Source organism: Habropoda laboriosa, unplaced genomic scaffold (assembly GCF_001263275.1).
Source record: "Habropoda laboriosa isolate 0110345459 unplaced genomic scaffold, ASM126327v1 scaffold212, whole genome shotgun sequence".
Lineage (NCBI taxonomy): Eukaryota > Metazoa > Arthropoda > Insecta > Hymenoptera > Apidae > Habropoda > Habropoda laboriosa.
The window spans coordinates 903972-924747 of NW_017100509.1; the positions used below are offsets into that span (position 1 = coordinate 903972).

Genomic DNA, 20776 nt, shown 5'->3' on the forward strand with positions numbered 1-20776 from the left:
ACACCATTTTATAACTTTTTCTTCCATTTATCTCCTTCGTTATACGTAAAGTTTTATCGAATTTGTCATCACTTGACTATTTTCTTACGAATCCTTTCATCTTCCTCGGTATTTAAATATTTGCTTGATCCTTTCATTTTCCATTACAATTGAATTACACTCAATTCCTGTTCCTTAAATTTTTATTCCCTTTCTCTCATATTCAAGTATCACAACATGCGTTAAAATTCATTGTATATACCCAGAAAGCGTTGAAGTATATTCACAGACAACAAATATAATTTTCCAAAATTTACCTTTCACTGGTACTCATAAAGCTAGGTAAACAGAAAAGCAGAAGTTCTTCAAGGTTTTATGATATATTCCCTTCCATTCCTACTCTCGTGCAACTTTCTGATCGTTTAATTTTGTTTGTCTTCGCTTTAAACGTAATCGTTTCGAAGTTTCAAAAGGGAAGTCCGGGTAACTTGGAAGCAAGCCGAAGAGGATTAAGAAAGAAAGAGGAGAGGACGTCTTATCGACCAGTATTAAGTGGTTATCGCGCAGTTCGAAGTCGTAAGGTAACTTCGCAGTTTTCTCAGCTCAGCATCGCACCTTATTCCTCGTAAAACGTCAATTAATCAATCATTAGTTAGTATCGCTTCTCTCCTTCAATTTAACGAGTAAAATAAATCTTGGATCGAAGGTTTCCTTAGAAGCATTAACTTCCAAGTATTCTTTGTATGGGAACATTTTTTCCATGTTTCCATCGCAGAATATTCGCACAATTTGTAATTTAACAAAATATATTATACTCGACAATTTTAACATTGCACAATACAAATGTAGAATATTAAATTTTATTAGAACAAGCAAAACTTCGTTGAATTATAGTATAATGAAGGAAAGAAAAAATTGGAGAGAAGAGTTTCTTGTCTTCGAAAGTAATAAAACTAACGACACCCAGTCGCTGGACTGGCCAAATTGCGGTTACCGGGTAACAAATAAATTCTTTGCCGGCGATACAGTACGCGCGATATATCGCACAGTGCTAGCGATTGGTTCATGCTTGGTATTATTGAGGTCGAGAAAATTGACCTCGTATTGCTTTCCAGCGACGCTCTCTCTTTCAGCTACGGCTTTGATGCTCGCGGAGAAGAACTTTTTCGGCACGACAAAGCGTAAGGGAGTTTTGCGATATTGTATCGATACCGATTCCGCCAATAAAACGTCGCATCTAGCACGGATACGCGCCGGAACACGAACAAAGCTACGTCGCTTCGAGTACCTGTTTTTATTCGACAAAGTCAATTCCCAATTCGTCTGACCGACGCTCTAACATCTGTCCGTCAAAAATTATCGCAGTCGCACAAAGCTCTTTTGTGTACCGCATGAATTCCTGTGGATGGAACGAGAAGAAGAAAAATAGAAGAGGTGGGAAAAATTAGAGTGGAAGATAGAAGGAATACGAAATTTAAAAACACACTGCGGAATATAATCGATAACGACTTCACTTCTCTTGAATCACTAAATCTTGAACGAAGTGAAGGGAAATGGTGTTGGGCAGCAGTAGTAGAGAATCAGAGGAAATGCAGAAGAACCGTTTAAAGTTTTGGAGAGAATAGACCACAATCCTTCGACGAATTTGGAAAGAGTAGAGAGAGAGAAGAAGGCCATCGACGAGTTTCGAAAGAATAGAGAGAGGGAGAAGACCTTCGAATTTGGAAAGAACGGAGAGAGAAGGCCTTTGAATTTGGAAAGAACAGAATAGAGAGACACAGAAACTCACACACCCAAACACCGAAATACGTCAGAAACATAGAAACCCCGAGAAATATCAATCGAAAGAAAATCGGCGGTAACCCATCCCAGAAAATGACGCGACGAGTGCAGCTTGACTTGGATGATCGACAAGGACTCGACCCAACGAGCCCCACTGTACCAAGTCATCATAAATTGATTACATTCTGATCAAATGAAGGTACAGGAATTAACTTTCTGTTAGAAAGTCAGAATTTTACAATAGAAAACCATGAAATCTATAATTTTCCAGCGATTCTAAAATACTTTTCAACTTCATTTGTACACAGACAAATTCAATGCTTCTCACCTGAACATCATTATTCACAATGCTCTTTTAAACGACACAATTATCTTTGTCCATAAGTTCTTTGAAAGTTCAAAAGTCTTAAAAATAACAGTGGTGCCATAGTTATGCACCACTAAAAATGAAAATCTACAAAAATTAATAAACGTAGAAACATTGAGAAGGGCACAAACAGAAGAATTGGCAAAGTTACAAATCCTTAAAAATATTAGCAAATTTACAAATACTAAAATGTCCAGAAAAATGAGTAAAAGCACGAAGAATATAATCAGAATACAAAGGGCAGAATAAGTGTAGAAATCACCGTGTTCGAGTATCTCGAAACGAAATTTAAGTAATAAACCCGCGCGTGGTTCGAGCGTCTCTGAGAAAGATATGAATCACAATTCTCCGCGCGGAATAAGGGGCATCGATCAAGCGGAGAATCCGCGAGGATTCGGAAGGAATTCCTGATCCAGATTCCACGAGCTAGCGAGAGGATCGCGCGGCGCGGCGGCCGCGCGCCCTCGAAAACCGAGAGACGAGATTCGAGGTCCAGTAGTAAAGCTCGATATAAATCAGACCGATCCTTCGTTCTCGAGTTTCAGCCGACTAGCTCTCTCTCTCTACCCACCTACGCTATCTCTCCTGTTCATCTTTTTCTTCCCTTCCATGGTCGCCGCCCTGTTCCCTGACACGTAATTACGAGCCTTCGCCGAGGAACTACCGGCTTTCGCTGCTTTTACCCCCAGCGTGATTACCCGACGATCCACGAAGAAAAGGAACGCACGAAATGAAAACGGGACCCCTCCACTGCCAACTATATACCGTCTTTGTAGGTTTCCGGGACCGTGTTACGAACGATCTCACTCCGATACGATACTCTGCCAGCCGGATTAATTGTTATTTCGTTTAATTTGCGAACCAACGATTGGTCTCTCGTAAAATCGAAAGGAACACAGTAGATACATTTTGTTGAAATAAAATTCAGGATAATATTTGTCGAGCAGATTTAGATTAATTTGAAGCGAGACATGGATTCATTCGTCAATTTTTATAGATGAAACGTGTGTACGTTAGTTTTAAGGAAAGGTATTTATTTATAATAGTTGAAAATTAAATTTGCATTGGTAGATTCGTAAAAATTGAATTACCACGAATAAAAAAGTTCAAAGAAAAAAGTACTTAGATATTTCCAAATATTCGGATATCGAAACGGTGATACGAGTTAAATAAACATTCACATTTAAGTGACATATATTTCGGCGATCGTCGGAGAGCTTTTACATTTCGATTAAAATTTCGTTGAGTGAAAATAACGCGAGCTTTCAGCGAAACTTATAGGTGTGCGTATAGCACGTATACAGGGTGTCCCGTAACTCCTCGAACACCCGGAAATGGGGGGTAGCTGAGGTGATTCTGAACAACCTTTTCCTTTTCCAAAATCCAGTTTGAAGCTTCGTTTTTGAATTATTAACGAAAAACACTGGCCAATCAGAGCGCGCGTAGAGCCCGCGCTCAGGGACGGCCGAACAGAGATGCACCCGCGCGAGCGAACAAATGCGTACGCGTGACTTCTCGGTTCTCGATAGCTGTCAAAAAACTTTCGTATAGTGTATAAAATTGGAGAGTTTCTCGCGTGTTTATATCTTCGAATTCACGACGCGAAACATACCGGCTTTTCGCGAAATCCCACCAGCGCGGAGCAGCGGCTCGGCTTGAAAATAAGAGAAAGAAGCAAGGGGGGAAATGGAGGAAATGGATCCAGTGGCTGTGTTCTGCATGACTTCATCATCGCAGCCGTGTGTCCCACGTATCGTTGGGAACAACGGAAAAATGTTTCGACGCCGACACACCGCCAACAAATTCTCTACCTTCGTCAACGACAATGGGAGATCGTTCGATTTCTGATGTTTCCAAACGTGTCGATCACGGGACAATGTGTTATTCGCGAATTCAAGTGTTTCGTCCGCACTCCACGCCTTCAATTTTCACTTATCCTTCGTTTTCACGTCGTTCGTCCCATGTTCTCGTGGAAAAAAGCAGCAGAAAATTTTGTGGACGAATTGGTCTCGTGAGTATTATAATTGAGACTATCATAGTATCCTAACTCTCAATTTTGGGTGAATTTACACATTATATGCACCAAAAATTAAAATAATGGCCTAAGTAATTTTCCAAAAAAAAGTATTTCAATGACTTTTCCATGCTTAAAATTTAGATCACAGATAGAATTGATTTATTTTTATAAAAATAATAGAAAGCTTTTTCCTTGCTCCAAATTTAAATTGCGTGCATGGAATTGATTAATTTTTACACGAATAATTTATTTTTTTATTTTTATTTCAATTGGTACTGTTTATGTTTCTTTTGATCGCTGCTGTTGCAACGTTCTGCTGCTTATAAATTAGACCCCGAGTTAGGACGATACCAGATTTACAGTTATCAGACGGAAATCGAGCCTCCCCTCGAAACGAGTCGAGGCTCAATAAACTGGTCGCTAATTACAGCCTGGCAGACGATCGTGGAATTATTTGATCGGAAGTCGAAGCCAGAGCGACGTCGCGTTTTATCCTTCCGGCCGAACGGCGATTCCATCCGAGTGATTTTTAATCGTGCCAATCTATCCCCGGATCATCCGTCGCGCGCTCACAAGCGTCAGACTTTCCCAGGAGATTCGTTTTGCTTCATTTTCATCCGCCTTTTACATTCTACGTTCGGATACTCAGCCGAGAAGTCACTCGATACATATTTGTAAACTTTCACCGGCACTTGGCGAGAATTTTCGATCGTAGAAATTGTCCAATCAAGAAATGAAAGGAACGAGGAAAGTACGAAATAGAAAAGAGAAAGAAAAACCGTGTTAATAACAGAGACACAAAAGGTGGGAACAATTGAAACCGTGGAAATGGCAAAAATGGGAAATGTAAGAAAAAAGAAGCGATTACGTAGAATGGACAATGGAAATATAAAATACACAATATGAAAGAGAAAGAAAAATTGTGTTAATAATAGAGACACAAAAGGTAGGAAAAATTCGAATCATACAAATGGCAAAAATAGAGATTGTAGAAAAAGGAGCAATAATGGCAAGGTTGAAATGAACAGAAAGAATAGAAAAAATAGAAAAATTGTGCTAATAATGAAAACACAGAAAAGTAGAAACAATTCAAGCTATATACAAATGACAAAAAAATAGAAATTGTAGGAATAGCATAATGGCAATAATAGCAAGATTGAAATGAACAGACAGAAGAAATTTTAAAAGATAGGTGAAACAGCTGTGATATTAGCTTCGCTCTCGTTACGCCAATAAGTAACTTTGTCAAATGAACGCTTCATTTTCCATCTGACTATTAATTCCCCGACGCAGAACGATTTATGTCATTTATTAAATTGTTTATCATTCGTTGAGCCTGCATAATTGTATAACACCGTCTATTTCCACGTAATAATGCTCATTTTCAGGCTCCGCGTACAGCACACCGGCTCTCGTTAATTTAACCGATTAAAACGTCTCTTCCCGTATTTACCATCTTTGTCAGGATTATCAGGAATTTGTCGCACATTACTAAATCGCGTATATCGAGAATTTTATTTACCCGGTAGCAAATTGACAATTGTTCTCCATCGATAAACCGCGAATTCGATGATACAGAGAATTACGGGAAATTCGTACGAATTTATTCCTGTCTCGCCAGAGGAAACAATCGGCTTGCTCTTTTCTATATATGGGAACGTTCGTGGGCGAAATAAAAATTCGTTTCCAAGCCGAAAACTAGATTTCTAGACTTCATTTTCTCAGAGTGCCTGTGGTACACGACGATTCTCAACTTCGTTAAGTTACGTTACCGCGAAACGGAGTTTTCTGGCCCTCCCATCCTTTTCGTCCACAATTTCCCCGATACTGTTCCATATCCTCCGCTGTAGAACGATACGCGGCATCCTTTCAGGCATCTCTGATTCCATGCACGTCCAGAGAACTCAGCAACAGTTTCGTCCTGCAGGAAAAATGCAGCACACTCGCTGTGCCAGTCGTCTGCAATTTTTGTTTGCTAGAAATTTTTGGCAAAATCCAAGCTGATTCATGGTTAAAATTGCAAGACAATAGACGCTGATGTTCATTCTTCTCCTCTTTTTCTTTTTTTTTTTTTTTTAAGTGCATCGAAGCAACTTCGGGGAATACGGTCTCCTAAATTGCTCCTTTTAACCCTTTCAGGACAATAGACTAATTTATTCCTTCAGAAAACACTAAGAATGCCACCAATAATGTCGCACATTTTCAAGTAATAATGATAGGCAATGAACTCACGAACGTATATTTGAGGAAAATATAATTTCGATATGATTTAGTTTAAAAAAAAGATAAAGTCACATATTTCCAATGAACTCAGGAACGCATATTTTAGGAAACTATAATTTCGATATGATTTAGTTTAAAAGAAAAATAATGCAGTGATATAGTTAATTAAATGTCTAATTTTAAACGCTGAATTTTCTGAAGCATATGACATAATGTTGCACATAAGCTAAAATTTGAACCTCTTTTCAACAAAAGAAGATATTCTTCGATAAAACACAGTCTACGAAAAGGCGACTATTGCAATGAATAATTACGAACAAACATTCCTGCAAATTCATTAACCAGAAAATAGTGAAAATTTCCCACGACATCCGATAAAATTCAATTACACCTAAACGAGAAAAGCACATTTCGAAAGAAGAAGAAGAAGAGCAAAACCCAAATGACCAAGGGATCCATCCGGTACGTAAACGTTTTATTTAATATAACAATACGTTTCGTGTGGAAACAACAGCGTTGGAATATTAAGAAGCAGCTTGGCAAGAATACAAAACTTCCCCCGCTGGGGGATAAAGAAGCAATGTTCGTATACGTGATTCCTGGGTGATCTATGAACTGTTCACGCGTGAACCTCGTGCCAGGAGAGTTCAGAGGACCAAGGATCACATTGTTAGCTTTTCAACGAGGGAAAAGTGCGGTTGATACACTGCCAGTAGTTCTCCGAAGAACGTAGAGGAAAGAAAAAGAAAGAAAGAGAGAGAGAGAGAGAGAGAGAGAGAGCCACGGACTCGATACGTGACCAGCGAGCAAACGCTCGTCAAGCTTTCAAAAATCGCCACCCTTTTTTCGCCTCTTTGTCCTTCCTTCTTGCGCCGGGAAACCGTCCATCGTGTTAATCACCACGTTTCTCCGCAAGACTTGTCTCCGACCGACGATTTTTTCCCGGATCATCGCTGATTAGAAGCGACCGCTGTACCGTAGCGCACTTTTTATGAGACTTTATGGTACTCGGCTACGGTAGCATTTCTCTTTATAAAGTCGGGATTATGTTAAGTGTGAAATGTACTTTTCGGGTTGAGCAGATTGCGCGGCTCCTCAGCTGCTTACTACTGGTTCCGGGGGGCTGCTGATTACTTCTTCTTCGCCCACCAATTTTTCTCGATTTTCTTTTGTTTAAGGGTTGTAGAGTTTTGACGAAAGTGACGAGATTTCGATTTTGGATTCAAAGAGACTTGATTACTTTTCGTTTTCATTATTTCAGGGTAATTTGGTTCTGAATTTTAGGCTCTTTCTTATGTGAGGTTGAATTAGATTCTTTTCTTCAAGAATCTTGAGCAATTCAGTAAAAGGAATGTTAAATTGAAAGCTTTTTCTTCAGTTACTTGATTCTTGTTTTTAGTCTTCCTTTTTATGTGAGGAAGTATGAGACTCTTTTTTTTTATTCGAAGAATCTTGAGTAATTCAGTTGAAGGAATGTTATTAAGATAAATTTCGAATTGACACCTTTTTCTTTATTTATTTGATTCTTGTTTCTAGTCTTCCTTTTTATGTGAGGAAGTATGAGATTTTTTGTTTTTTATTCGAAGAATCTTGAGTAATTTAGTGGAAAGTATGTTATTGTTAAGATAAATTTCGAATTGAAAATTTTTGTTTCATTTATTCGGTTCTTGTATTTAGTAATTTTGTATTTTGAGAAAGGACGAGATTCCTTGTCCTCTATTCGAACAATCTCGACTAATTTAGCAGAAGAAACATTATTGTTAAGATAAGGTTCGAATTGAAAGCTTACCACTGAGCAGGAACAGTCCACAGGCGATCAGAGTTCGATGATCCGAATTGCAATGCCCAATTAAAGCTGAGATCGTGGCTGCGAGGACCAGTACCACAGCAGCTACTTGAAACGGTGCTGAAATTCTGGAATGAAATCGTACCAGTGTTAAGTGACACTCTCATAAAATATCTCCACCGTTGAACAGCAATTTATTTAATTTTCTCATCTCCCTATTTACACGCGAGTTTACTATATTCGACGATGCAAATACAACAAATCGTTATGCTTTTCATTTACGCGGCTCTTCGAAATTTCATTTACTTTTTCATCAACAGTGAATTCCCCAGACAGGTATTTGATTCAAAAAAAGCAATATCGCAATTTATCATTTCGCGTAAAATACGCGACAATTTTTCAAACGAATATCATGAAAATCGCGTGTACGTGAAATCACTGCACACTTCCGTACAAGTCGATATTAATTTTGCACGTGAAATGTTGGTAGGGAATTTTAAGTCGAAAACCTGGTTACAGACTTGGAACAATTCCTTCGTAAATAACCTGACGCACAATGGATATTGAAACGTCACATGAAACAAGTAGTTTTAGTCAATGGTTTGGTAAACGTGTGATTATTCGACAATGGCACACGTCGGTGAAACCGTGAATGACTATTGTCTGAAAGTCTGCACGTTTCGTGTAATTGTGCGAGGAAGTAAGTTTGGAGATAGTTGTCGATTATTTTATAAATTATTTTAGAGAATCACACGAAAGAGAAAGTTGATAAAAATCAATTCTTGTTGATCTTAAATGTTTTTAATAGAACCAGTCACACTTCACGTAATATTTCTAGCTTCAACTTGGTTTTAATGTCAGTTTCAACAGTTAAATTAAGTATTCTGAAAAAGGTAGATAATAGCATTGTCGATAAATTTGAACAATAAACGTTTCAATAAAACAGAACGATACTAATTGTAATAACTTATACGATGATGTATCGTCCTTAAATTATGTTTAACATAGAAACTGTCGATATAATAATTTATTGTAAATATGTAATTAATTACACGAAATTAAAGTTTGTTACATTGCCTACGAAACAAGTAAGGAGAACTTGACGTATTAAAGACATTATTTCATCGTTTCAAAGACTTCATTTTACTCTGAGCCATTGTTATATTTTAATCAAGTATTACTATATCCAGAGCTTCTCTACATTTCTAATATTTTCATCTCCGCTGGCAAGGGAACTTCGAAATCGAAACTTTTACTCACCTTTACGCAGCCACTCGACATTAACGGAAAAAAGCAAGATGAACTTGCGCAGCTTTTCTCTTTGGTTACAAGACGAGACTTTATGAAACATTTAAACAAGCTGCATTTTTCACAAACTCTCATTCAACCTGATAAATTTCACAGAATATTGAATCCTCGGTAAATAACCCCCTACAAAGCGAAATGTTCAATATTTACACGGATTTAAAATGAATCCTCATATTTGAAAATGAATATTGCAATTAAAAAGTCTTCAATTTTCAATCAGACGGAAACAAAAACAATCTTTTATCAAATTTTTTTAGACAAACTTGATGCGTCTAAATTTGCAGAATCTAGCACAAGAAGTTTCGCAATAACTCCTCCATTTCGTAATATTTTTAGATATAAAAATTGGAGGACAATACTGAAAGTTACATGTACGTCCTCCGAAAAAATGGGAATTTTTCATTCGGTAGTTAGCTCTGAAAAAAATTCCCAAAGCTTCAGCTACTTTCAGACGTCTCAGGGGCGGTATGCCACCTTCGCTGTCATTAAGGATTAAATATGGGAACAACTTAACGGGTGACACTTTACAACCAGCGCGAACGATCGTCCTTTCGAACACGACGCGCGTCATTGAGGGATGAAAATTGATGTTACGCCGCTCCGCCACGGCACTCCGTGGCCCCGGAACTCGGCGGAAGACGAAGACGAAGGAGGTTAATCAAGATTTGCGATGATGCCGGAATGCTTGCGACGCGACAGACTGAATATGCCCCTCGAAATTTTGATCGATCCCCTGACCAACTTCTTTCGAATTCTGCCCTCGCTGGCCTGTCGGAAAAACCGCTTCGATTTATTGCCTTTTTACGTGGCACCGGTGACAGGTAGTCGGTTGATTTTTTCCCACCGTGCACTCGCAGTCTGTAGATGATTAAGGGAAATTGATAGAAGATTTCTCTGACAGAATTCACCTCCTTTCGCGGCTCTCGTTAGAACTTGCAATGTTCAATCTACTGACGTGAAATTATCGTTTTGCAAAATTATGGAAAATTATTAAAACAGAAGTTTTCGATGAAATTGAAATTATTTTGAAGAAAACGTGCAATTATTTTGAAAGGATTATGCATAAAATATTCGTCACAGCTTCTGCTTAGAAATTTATCGTCATTTCTTGAGGGATGATGTTTTTTAAATTAGAGAAAGATGATCTAATTTTTGATGTGATTATATTTTATTCATTTTAAATCCATAGAAATTGAATTGTCTTCTTTTTTCTTTTTGGTTGAAAATTATGTGCCGAATGGCCATTATAGTTTCCCTTACTAATTCACTTTTTCCAACACAAATATTGAAATTTTCAAAGAAATCTACGTCAATGAACCCCGAATAGGTTAATTTCTACACGTCACGGGCTAGTAAAAGCGAGGAAAGAGCATTTCATTTGGCCAGAACGAATTAACGGATCGGAACAAAGCCCTGCTTCGAGAACGCGAAAAGCTTTTCGCGATGAAAAGTCAATATTTGCGCTGCGCGTGTCACCAATACCCCCCGAAATCAGCTGCAATTCTTTAAATGCGATCCTATTAAGCACGACGAACGGTCGAGTCGGCGTTAAAGACTGAAATCGCATTTGCATTATTAAGCGATCAATTTGACGCCGCTCGAATCTATACGCCATGCACCTGACGCTTTTTTTCGCTGCCAATACCATTCCATTGGCTGTTTATGGAGAGTGAACGAGCGGCTGGAAAAAGCTTGCGAACGGGAATCGCCGATAAACCTATTTTCACCCGGCTTTAAAACTCTTAATTGACCCTTTCTGCTCGATTCCTATCTTTAAACCCCGCTCACAGATTGCACACGATGCTTTACTTCCGCTCGATTTCATAAGACGATGCATTTAATAATCGAGTGGTCTCACTTTCCAGATTCGATTATCGCGCTTGAAACACTCGTTGACACCTTTTTTTTTCTCTGCATCTTCCATTCAAACTGTTGTGTTCTTAAGTGAGAGTTAACACAAAACACATACGTTTGCAGAGAAAATTCAGGGAGAAAACATTTGACAATTTAGACCACAGAAATTTTCCCTGCAAATTGTCAATAGTCACTTGGGCCAAAAAATCGAGGACCTTTTCAAGCACGATTGTGTGACCCTTTTGAATCTTTTCGGTGAAAGTGAAACGGTACACTAATGATTGAATTTTTTAACGTATAAATTTGTCAAAGTAAATGTTGTTTTCAATTAATTAACGTAAAAATAACTCAGCCTGTGAATTTCTAAGTATCGAAAGTAACGATTGTTGCGATAGAAATATTCTGCGTGATTTAAAACAATTTATTTCGAGAAATATATGATTGGTAAGGGGAATATTGCGTTACGTATTCCTCTTTGTTTGGCGAAAAGAAAAATTTTTATGAACACTGTAGACGCGTGAAACTGAGCGAGCAGCGTGCAACCGCAGGCAGAGCTAGCCTTGTTCCCGAAAAAAAGTCTTCGTTCCTGAACTTCGTGCCCGGTGTTTCGCCGTTCAAACGCCCCGGCTTCGCCAAAGATCGCTGCCGGCGAACTTTTGTAATCGCGAATGCTGGAAAAAACTCGCGAACAGAATTTCACACCTCGGAACTTTCTACCCTGGGCCAAACTGCTCTTTGAATAAAAAGAAAAGGGGTAGAAATAAAAGGAAGGACGAAGAAATAAAAGGTAGAAAATTTCGCGCGATACCGCGAATGTTGCGAGCGGAAAAATCACATTGCTACGCATTTGAAAAATCGTCAATTCTGAGGTATCCAAAAGAAACAACTCCGAAAGTGAGGTATTCCGCTAAAATCATAATTGTGCTGTTTAACAGGAGAAATGTCATAATTTAACAGTTTCTTTTAATAGTAAACAATACACATAAACAGTATTTTATCAGAGAGCCTGAAATCTGAAAAATTATTAGCTAAATTGTGAAGGACAACAAAAAATTTTCATTGATAAATAATCGAATAATTAATAAATTTCTATCATAGAAAATTTCAAACCGATTTCCTGAAAAATGTGCTTCTGTCATTTTTCTAGCAAATCGACGATACGTAAAACGACGTATAAGATAAATTTTCTGGCTAGAAACTTACTGACAGACGCTCGTCTGCACTCCTCGAAGCGTGCTGAAGTTTCCGCGAAATTTTCTCCGCGTAACATCGGATCGTTATGTGACGGAGGGTTGTCGTTTCACGTAAAATGGCTGGTGCAGCGTAGGCTGGCGTTAGGACACCAGGGGACGGGAAATTTCGATACCTCGGCTGTAATACACGTATTCGTAGCTATCGTGGTAAATGGAGCATGCTGGGTAACGACGCGTCTCGCTCTAAGGGGTGCTGGTTGCTTCGACTCGCTCCCAATCAACCCCCTAGACGCTCGAGTTCTGAGCCCGCGATCGTTTCACACGAACCACACCGATCACGATTCTGTGATTTCCCAGTCTTTGAACTTCCGATGATTCGAGTAACTTGAATTTCGAAATTTCCCGACGTTCGCGATATCTCGATATTTCTACCATGAAACGATCGTCGTAAACGATAATCATTTTACTTGGACTTGTTCAGATTCGTTCTTTGAAAATTATCAATCGTAATTAGATGTGAGTGAATTTTACTATGAAACGATCGTTATTTTACATGGATTTGTTCGTATTCGTTCTTTGAAAATTATTAATCATAGTTAGGTGAAATTGAACGAAGAACAGAATGAAACGATAAATTGTAAAATTTCTTCAAAAATCAATTTTTGGCGGGATGCAAAGAAATGGCAAAATTTCCTTTTTTCTTTGACAAAGTATGAAATAATTGAAAAATTAATTTCTGGGGGATACAAAGAAATTGTAAAATTTTTCTCTTTGGCAGAGTACAAGATAATTGAAAAATAAATTTCTGGGGGATACAAAGAAATTGCAAAATTTCGTTTTCTCTTTGACAAAGTACAAGATAATTCAGAAATTAATTTTTGCCACGATACAAAGGAAGCGAAGGAATGTTATGACACTCGATGCTCACGAGCTCCAAAAATCCCATTTGACATTTGCATAGACGACATTAATCCCCGTTCAATCACGCGGTTTCGTGATTACGCTTTAATGAAGTCCGTGTCTCATAAGCGTCGCTTATAATGCCTGATTCCACGTCATTCACAATGGCCGCCGCACCCCGATATAATGACACTGATAACGAACTGCATGCGCGTTTCATCGTTATAATGCACTCATCAAAAAGCCTGCATTTATTCCCCCTATTAATTCCCGCCGATAATTGCCGCGATTCAACCTCGGAATCATCGCCACACATTCGTCTCTTCACGCGTAATCGCTTTTATTTCGTGCATTTCGACCTTAATCCTGGTAAACGAGCGACTAGTTCCAAGTGTTTCGCGTCTGGATGAAAGGATCCCGGTTAATGAACGCACAAGTACGCCATTCGAGAGACTTTCGTAATTGTTCCTGGGGAAAATCGTCATTTAATTCGGCGTCTTTCTGTCGTCACGTTATACCAGCCTTAAAAGATTTCTACCTGTCTCTATCAGAAATACTTCTGGTCCGTAAGAAATTCTGATATTAATCAAATTAAAATATGCACAGTTTAAAAAATTTAAATTTTTAAATTTTCTTTATTGTTAATGCATTACTACCATTCAATTTCTTTAGAATAATTTTTGTAATTTGAAAGATAAATATTCATAAATTTCCACAGGTACATATCAATTTATTTATATTTTCTTTATAGCAACTATTAATTCTGCCTCTTCAACATTTTTGCAAATACAAAATTACAATCAACTGTAATTTCCCATGAACGAAGAAAAATCGAGGTTGAACCTTCGCGAAGATATTCATAAACTACGAAATAAAAAGGATTCCACACTACCGAAATATAAATCTATTTTAACGCGATCGTTTCTAGGACATTTAACATCCATCAGCACCATAGAAATCGAATTATTCAAACCAGCAGGCTTGAAGTTTACCCTCGTACAAAAAATATTCATTCGTCGACGGTATTTCGCGTAACACAGTTCTCCGACCTGGTGAAAAACGTTCGAGGTCTCTTTCCGCGGAAAGTCAATAGAACGTGGACCATCGTTCAGGCGCGCACTCACGCTCGGTCATCCCTACATTACAATCAACTGTAATTTCCCATGAACGAAGAAAAATCGAGGTTGAACCTTCGCGAAGATATTCATAAACTACGAAATAAAAAGGATTCCACACTACCGAAATATAAATCTATTTTAACGCGATCGTTTCTAGGACATTTAACATCCATCAGCACCATAGAAATCGAATTATTCAAACCAGCAGGCTTGAAGTTTACCCTCGTACAAAAAATATTCATTCGTCGACGGTATTTCGCGTAACACAGTTCTCCGACCTGGTGAAAAACGTTCGAGGTCTCTTTCCGCGGAAAGTCAATAGAACGTGGACCATCGTTCAGGCGTTTCGAATTCAAAATCGCTCTTTTAATCCGTGAAGCGTGATAGCGAACGTATCGCTGAAAATGTCTGGCGCAAGACTAAAAAAAAGTGAGGGTGAGCTGGGAGTCCGGGTAATGGAGCGTTCCTTCGAGCGCTCGTACGTACATATTTCCATCCACCTGAAAATCACCTCTCGGCCATACTCTCACGCACACGAACGCGCTTGTCGCGAAACTAAACTTTAGTTTAGCTCGCCCAACTATTTCGAAAATTGGACACGAAAAAGAGAGACGACGAAACGAGCCGGTTTCAAGCCTCGGTAATTAGACGGGAAGCGTGGCGGGAAATTTGAAAATCGAACGAAATTTCGTAGTTTCCAAGTATCGACTTTTAAAGAGATGCACTGTTCGACAATATTTCTCGAACAATAACGCATTAAACAACAGGACGCGAATTTTGGACACAGAAAACAGACGACGAAACGAGCCGGTTGAATTCGCTGTAATTAGACGGGAACCGTGGCGGGAAATTTGAAAATCGAACGAAATTTCGTAGTTTCCAAGTTTCGATTTTTAAAGAGATGCACTGTTCGACAATATTTTTCGAACAATAATGCACTAAATAATAGAATGCAATTACTGCTGCTGGAATTTTACTTTTCATAGTATAATTAGTAGTGGAAGGGTTGATAGATACATAAATACGTAGATCAATGAAATTTCGATTCTCATCAGATACGATCAAATTCCATAACATCTATTTCCCTAATAAAATGCCAGAATGTCCAAGCTACCTATTTTTTATCAGCTCGAAGCCTCCTTTCCACAGACAATTTTCCAATATTGCACCTCGTAATTAAACGACGTTCCCCGATCACGTCTCAGAGTCGAAAAATTATGCCTCGCGAAACACGATCAGAAATAATATCCACGTTAAAGCGATACTCGAGTGAGAAAAATAATTCGATATTCGTTAAATCTGCGAAACGCGCGGAGAATCGACAAACATGTCGTGAAATTACATCTGTTCGCATATTATCACTCGATTTGATCGTCATTACGCGTCATTGACTAACTTGTCAGCTAATTGCTGTCCAATTTTAACGACGTATTATATCCGAACCACGCGATACGCATCCATTAAATGAATTAAAGAGAAACGAAGAAACACAAGAAGTGCGCGTGCTCTCGAGGGTACACGTTTTAACGAACAACGCTACTGGCTGCCTTTTTTAACTAACAGCCCGGTAAAATGACTATGTCTCGATGTAACGATGTAATGATTACGTTAAATTACGTTACTTTTACGATGTAAAAGAATTTTAAGGTAAAGGGTCAATATAGTAAATTTTATAATAGAGTATTGCAACAACCATCAACGAAGTCGACGACAAAAATTTCCATTCCGCGAGAGGAAGTAAGAGGGACGACTCTCTATCCTCGTCGTCAATCAAATAATCGCGAAGCGATAGAAGCTTCTAGAAGAAACAAGCTTGCGATCCGCGGGAGACTCGCGGTTTCGCGCGGGAGACTCGCGGTTTTACGCGGGAAACTCGGGGTTTCGCGCGGGAGTCCCGCGGTTTCGCGCGGGAAAACACTTAGCGACGGACAGATATAAATACCACGGCCGCGGACGCAGCCAAGCATTCTCCTGCTGGGAGAGGACGAGGTATTACCATCGGTCGACCTTCAGAGTGGGAGCCTAGCGAAGCCTAGCTTTCGGACGCCCGTACAGCACAGGAGGACTGGGGACACGGGGACTGACACCTGGGTCACTCTCTGGAGGAGAGAACAACGGCTGGACTATCCGCCGGTCACCTCTGAGAGAGGAGGAGGTTACCCGGACACCTGAGGAAGCTCGGAGAGGATTGCTTAGTACTTCTGGAGGCATGGAGAGAACGGATGGACTATCCGCCGGTCGCCTCTGAGAGAGGAGGAGGTTACCCGGACACCTGAGGAAGCTCGGAGAGGATTGCTTGGGACTTCCGGTGGCATGGAGAGAACGGCTGGACTATCCGCCGGTCACCTCTGAGAGAGGAGGAGGTTACCCGGACACCTGAGGAAGCTCGGAGAGGATTGCTTAGTACTTCTGGTGGCATGGAGAGAACGGATGGACTATCCGCCGGTCGCCTCTGAGAGCGGAGAGTACCAGAGAGGATACCCGGACGCCTGAGGAAGCTCGGAGAGGATTGCTTAGTACTTCTGTTGGTATGGAGAGAACGCCGGTCGCCTACCAGGAGAAGTGCGGGTGGACTCTCCGATCATATGCGTATCACTTAAATATTGTGATAGGAGAGTACGAGAGCTATACCTGGGTCGCTCCTGGAATGGAAAGAACAGCTGGACTATCCGCCGGACGACTTCCAGAGAGTAGAGTACAGGAGGTTCACCGGACGCCTTCCCACAGTAAGTTATAAATCGTTTTATCCGTTTCGTTAATGTTGTAACGGGAGAGTACGGCTGCTTAAAGCCGGACGCCCGAAAGCAAAAGCAACAGCTCGAACACTGCATTGATTTGTTCGAAATTATTCTGTACCAAACATTTAACATGTATCGACGAAAGATAAAGTGTTTTTCCCAGATACCAAAGAATATCCTTGCATTCCAAAAAATCCTACTACAGTATTAATTATATTATCATTTGAAGTGTCGAATTGTGTTATAGAAAATTTGTTTTGAAATTACTAGTAGTTAAAAGTTTCAGTTAAAATTGATTGATAAATCGATTTAGCAATATTGCATTGTTCATCTGAAAACACATACAAAACTTGTTTTATCTATGTCAGCATGCCTTGTAAGTACATATAATGAAATCGAGAGGTACCGCTTTGATCAGTACAATAGGACAATGCAATTGTCACTGACTCTTGTTTACGTTGCCTTAAATGAGAGAACTTGCTTGGCAAAACGATCCAACTGCTTATACAATGTACCTTTAGAATACTATACGGAATACAGAATAAGTTTAACGTTCGTTCGCTAAGTTCACACTAATAAAACTGAATATGTACCTTTCACATTGATTCTACAATTGTCAATTCTGTTAAAACGAAATAATTAAACAACAAATTCGACGCTTTACACTAGACTGCGGATTTTTCTGCATTTATAGGAAATTTAAAGGCACAAAATTGCACAGAATGCACGTAACATTTTTATAAATACCTGGTAGGTGAAATAATTCTTTACCAAAGTACTATATATAAATATAAATTTGCACAAAAATCCGCAGACTACTTTACACAAGTACACATTCCACAATTCTCAAAATTTCCCATTTGTCCGTTATAATCATCGATCGATTAACACTACTACAAACCCATCAGAAACACGCTGCATGCGCACCATCGTCGAAAACAGGTTCTCCTCACCGCAATTTTCCAAAAGCAGCTTTCACACGAAATCACGTCCCAAAGACCAGAAACCCGAAAACAACCCTTCCATCTCGAACAGCGAAAGCAGAGCATTAGCCTGGACGTTGGTTCAAACCTCAACGTCATTTCCACACGATCGCCGGGATAACGACGTATAATTGTCCGTTTGTGAGCGAAACGAAACGGAGAAACCCGTTGAACAACGAACTGATTCGATTAGCGTTTGAGGCGAAGAGGACAGCGACGGGGCGAAAGTTAGCCAAGTAGTCGAGCAGAGAATCAACAATTTCGACGAGTGTCCACAGGGACTCGTTAATAACGGACCGTTGTCACAGTAAATAACAATAAAACTCTATTAATGTGGTGGTACGACTAGTTACCAGGGCTGGCAGTCGGCCAGAAACATACCAGCACGGCTATTCACCCCATGGTGAGGCCAGAGCTCAGGCCATCCTCGCATCCAGCTGCTGTTGTTGCAACCAGCTCTCTCGCATACCTCACTGGCCGTATGTAATGCAGCACGGTTATGCAGTATTACACAGTGGAATGGTCTCCTCTCTCCTGGGGATCGTTCGGCAAGCAAGATGCACAAGGTGTTCGTGAAATTGTGGAAATCGATTCGCGCACCCTTTTACCACCGAACTCTGCAACACCATCTTTCTGGGAGAATCTGCTCGATAATTTTGTGGTACTTTACACAGGCTTCTGTGGAGGACTTTTAAACGTGAATTTTGTGTTGTGAAAGAGAAATGGAGATGAAATGGTTTGATTTTGTCGAAATTTTTGTTATCACTGAGACTCAATTCGCGCACCCTTTTGCACCGAATTCGTGACACCATCTTTCGAAGAATTCTCTGGATAATTTTGTGGTACTTGACGCAGGCTTCTGCGGAAGATTTTTAAACACGATCTGAGCGTGAATTTTGTATTATAAAAAAGACATTTGTGGAAGAGAAATTCAGGAAACAGTTTAGTTTTACCGAAATTTTTATCACCACTGAGACTCAATTTTTCTGTTTACAATTAGGATTTCGTCTAATAGTTCTATTAAGAAATTTACGGTGTATAAAACAGAGGAATAATTTTTCAATTTAATTTCCTTAAATAAGTAAAATTTGGATACACCTGTGTGTGTTGAAAGTCAATAGTACACTCTGTATTGATTTTTCTTCGTCGAGCAAATATCAGAGCTGAAATGATGGAGGATTTTTGAGTATAATCGAGTTACATTCGAAATGCGGATAGATGTTCCGTCCTTTAATCAGGTAATCGATATTTACATAATAATAAATACAGCTCGATTACGAAATAATAAATACCACTCGGAGTAATAATAATAAATCGATTTCACGGGCATGAGCTTGCATAACTAAATATGTACCGATTATGAATGTAACAGTTTAAGTATCATTTATGGACAACTGCTTCGTTTATTGATCCCACTGTTCCCTACCATTCGAAAACCTTACAAATCCACGAATTATCACAGTACGAAATTTTTTCTTTTTTCTTTTTACTGGATAGATCGTATAGGATACACGATTTCAAATTAACGAGAAGCTTGTTTGATCACTATGTGTAACTAATGCTTTTAGTAACATCGATTTGTCGTGCAATCAGCTGGATACGACTGAAACTTGACTTTGAGAGTTCAAAGAAGCCAAGATGCAAAATCGAGCGCGTTAGCTGCTCTTAGCCCCGTTCATTTAAGAATTCCGTTTACTGTACTTACCAGGGCTGAGATTGCCTAGACTGGGAAATGAATTTCTGTGTGCTGCTCAAACACTGTATAATTTATAAACAAATTACTCCTCGCTATTTCTTCTTTCATTTCCACACCCAGTTCGTGCTCGATCAATTCATTCCCTACGTTTATTATTCACGCTGTACTCCCAAGAATTATTCAATTATCTACGTAATTCATATAGAATCATTTTTTATCGAGCCATGTTATTTCTACATTGAAAAAATTTTTCGAAATCAGTGTGTTATCGTGAAATGTTGGCGTTTGTCTGTGTAATTCTAAAATTCTAAGGGGTGCAGGGAAAAGGTAATAAAAGAGAAGGCTGGAGATACAAATAAGACCCTTTTGTGAGAAACTTTGACAGTGCACGAGACCTACTCCTTGTGGAGGCCCAGATTTTTATGGGGAGAAAATTCGAATATGGAATTCGTGCGTGATGGAAGAAAGTGACGAAGTGGAAGGAAGAGATTCCTAGCGAATAAGGATGTGAATAATATATTTAGAGAAGGGAGAACATTATCGTAATAGGATGGTCACTATCATGTAAAGAAAAATTCTGCAGAGAACGTTGTATGATTTTTTTAAAACTTGTCTGAGCTCTTACAATTGAAATCATTATTGCACTCACTTGCCATATTTTCTCAATCGGCATTGCTACCAAGAACTCCCTTTACAAACAATCCAACAAACGCTCAACCCTACAAATTCCACATCAATTAAACGCACAAAAGACACAGAATTTCCAAGATCAGTCTGCCTAAATCCCATCATTCTCAATGCTTCAGCAACTTCCACCCAGCAAACCCTAAAG

General features: G+C 39.2%; 1 protein-coding gene across 1 annotated transcript in view; it reads right to left on the reverse strand.

Annotated features, from left to right (window-relative positions):
• The window catches only part of LOC108576272, a 188651-nt gene that overhangs the window by 50918 nt on the left and 116957 nt on the right, over positions 1-20776 (reverse strand). The window contains exon 3 of the mRNA XM_017939231.1: positions 8158-8282. Within this exon, the coding sequence (XP_017794720.1) occupies positions 8158-8282 (125 nt within the window). The remainder of the gene's footprint in view (positions 1-8157; positions 8283-20776) is intronic.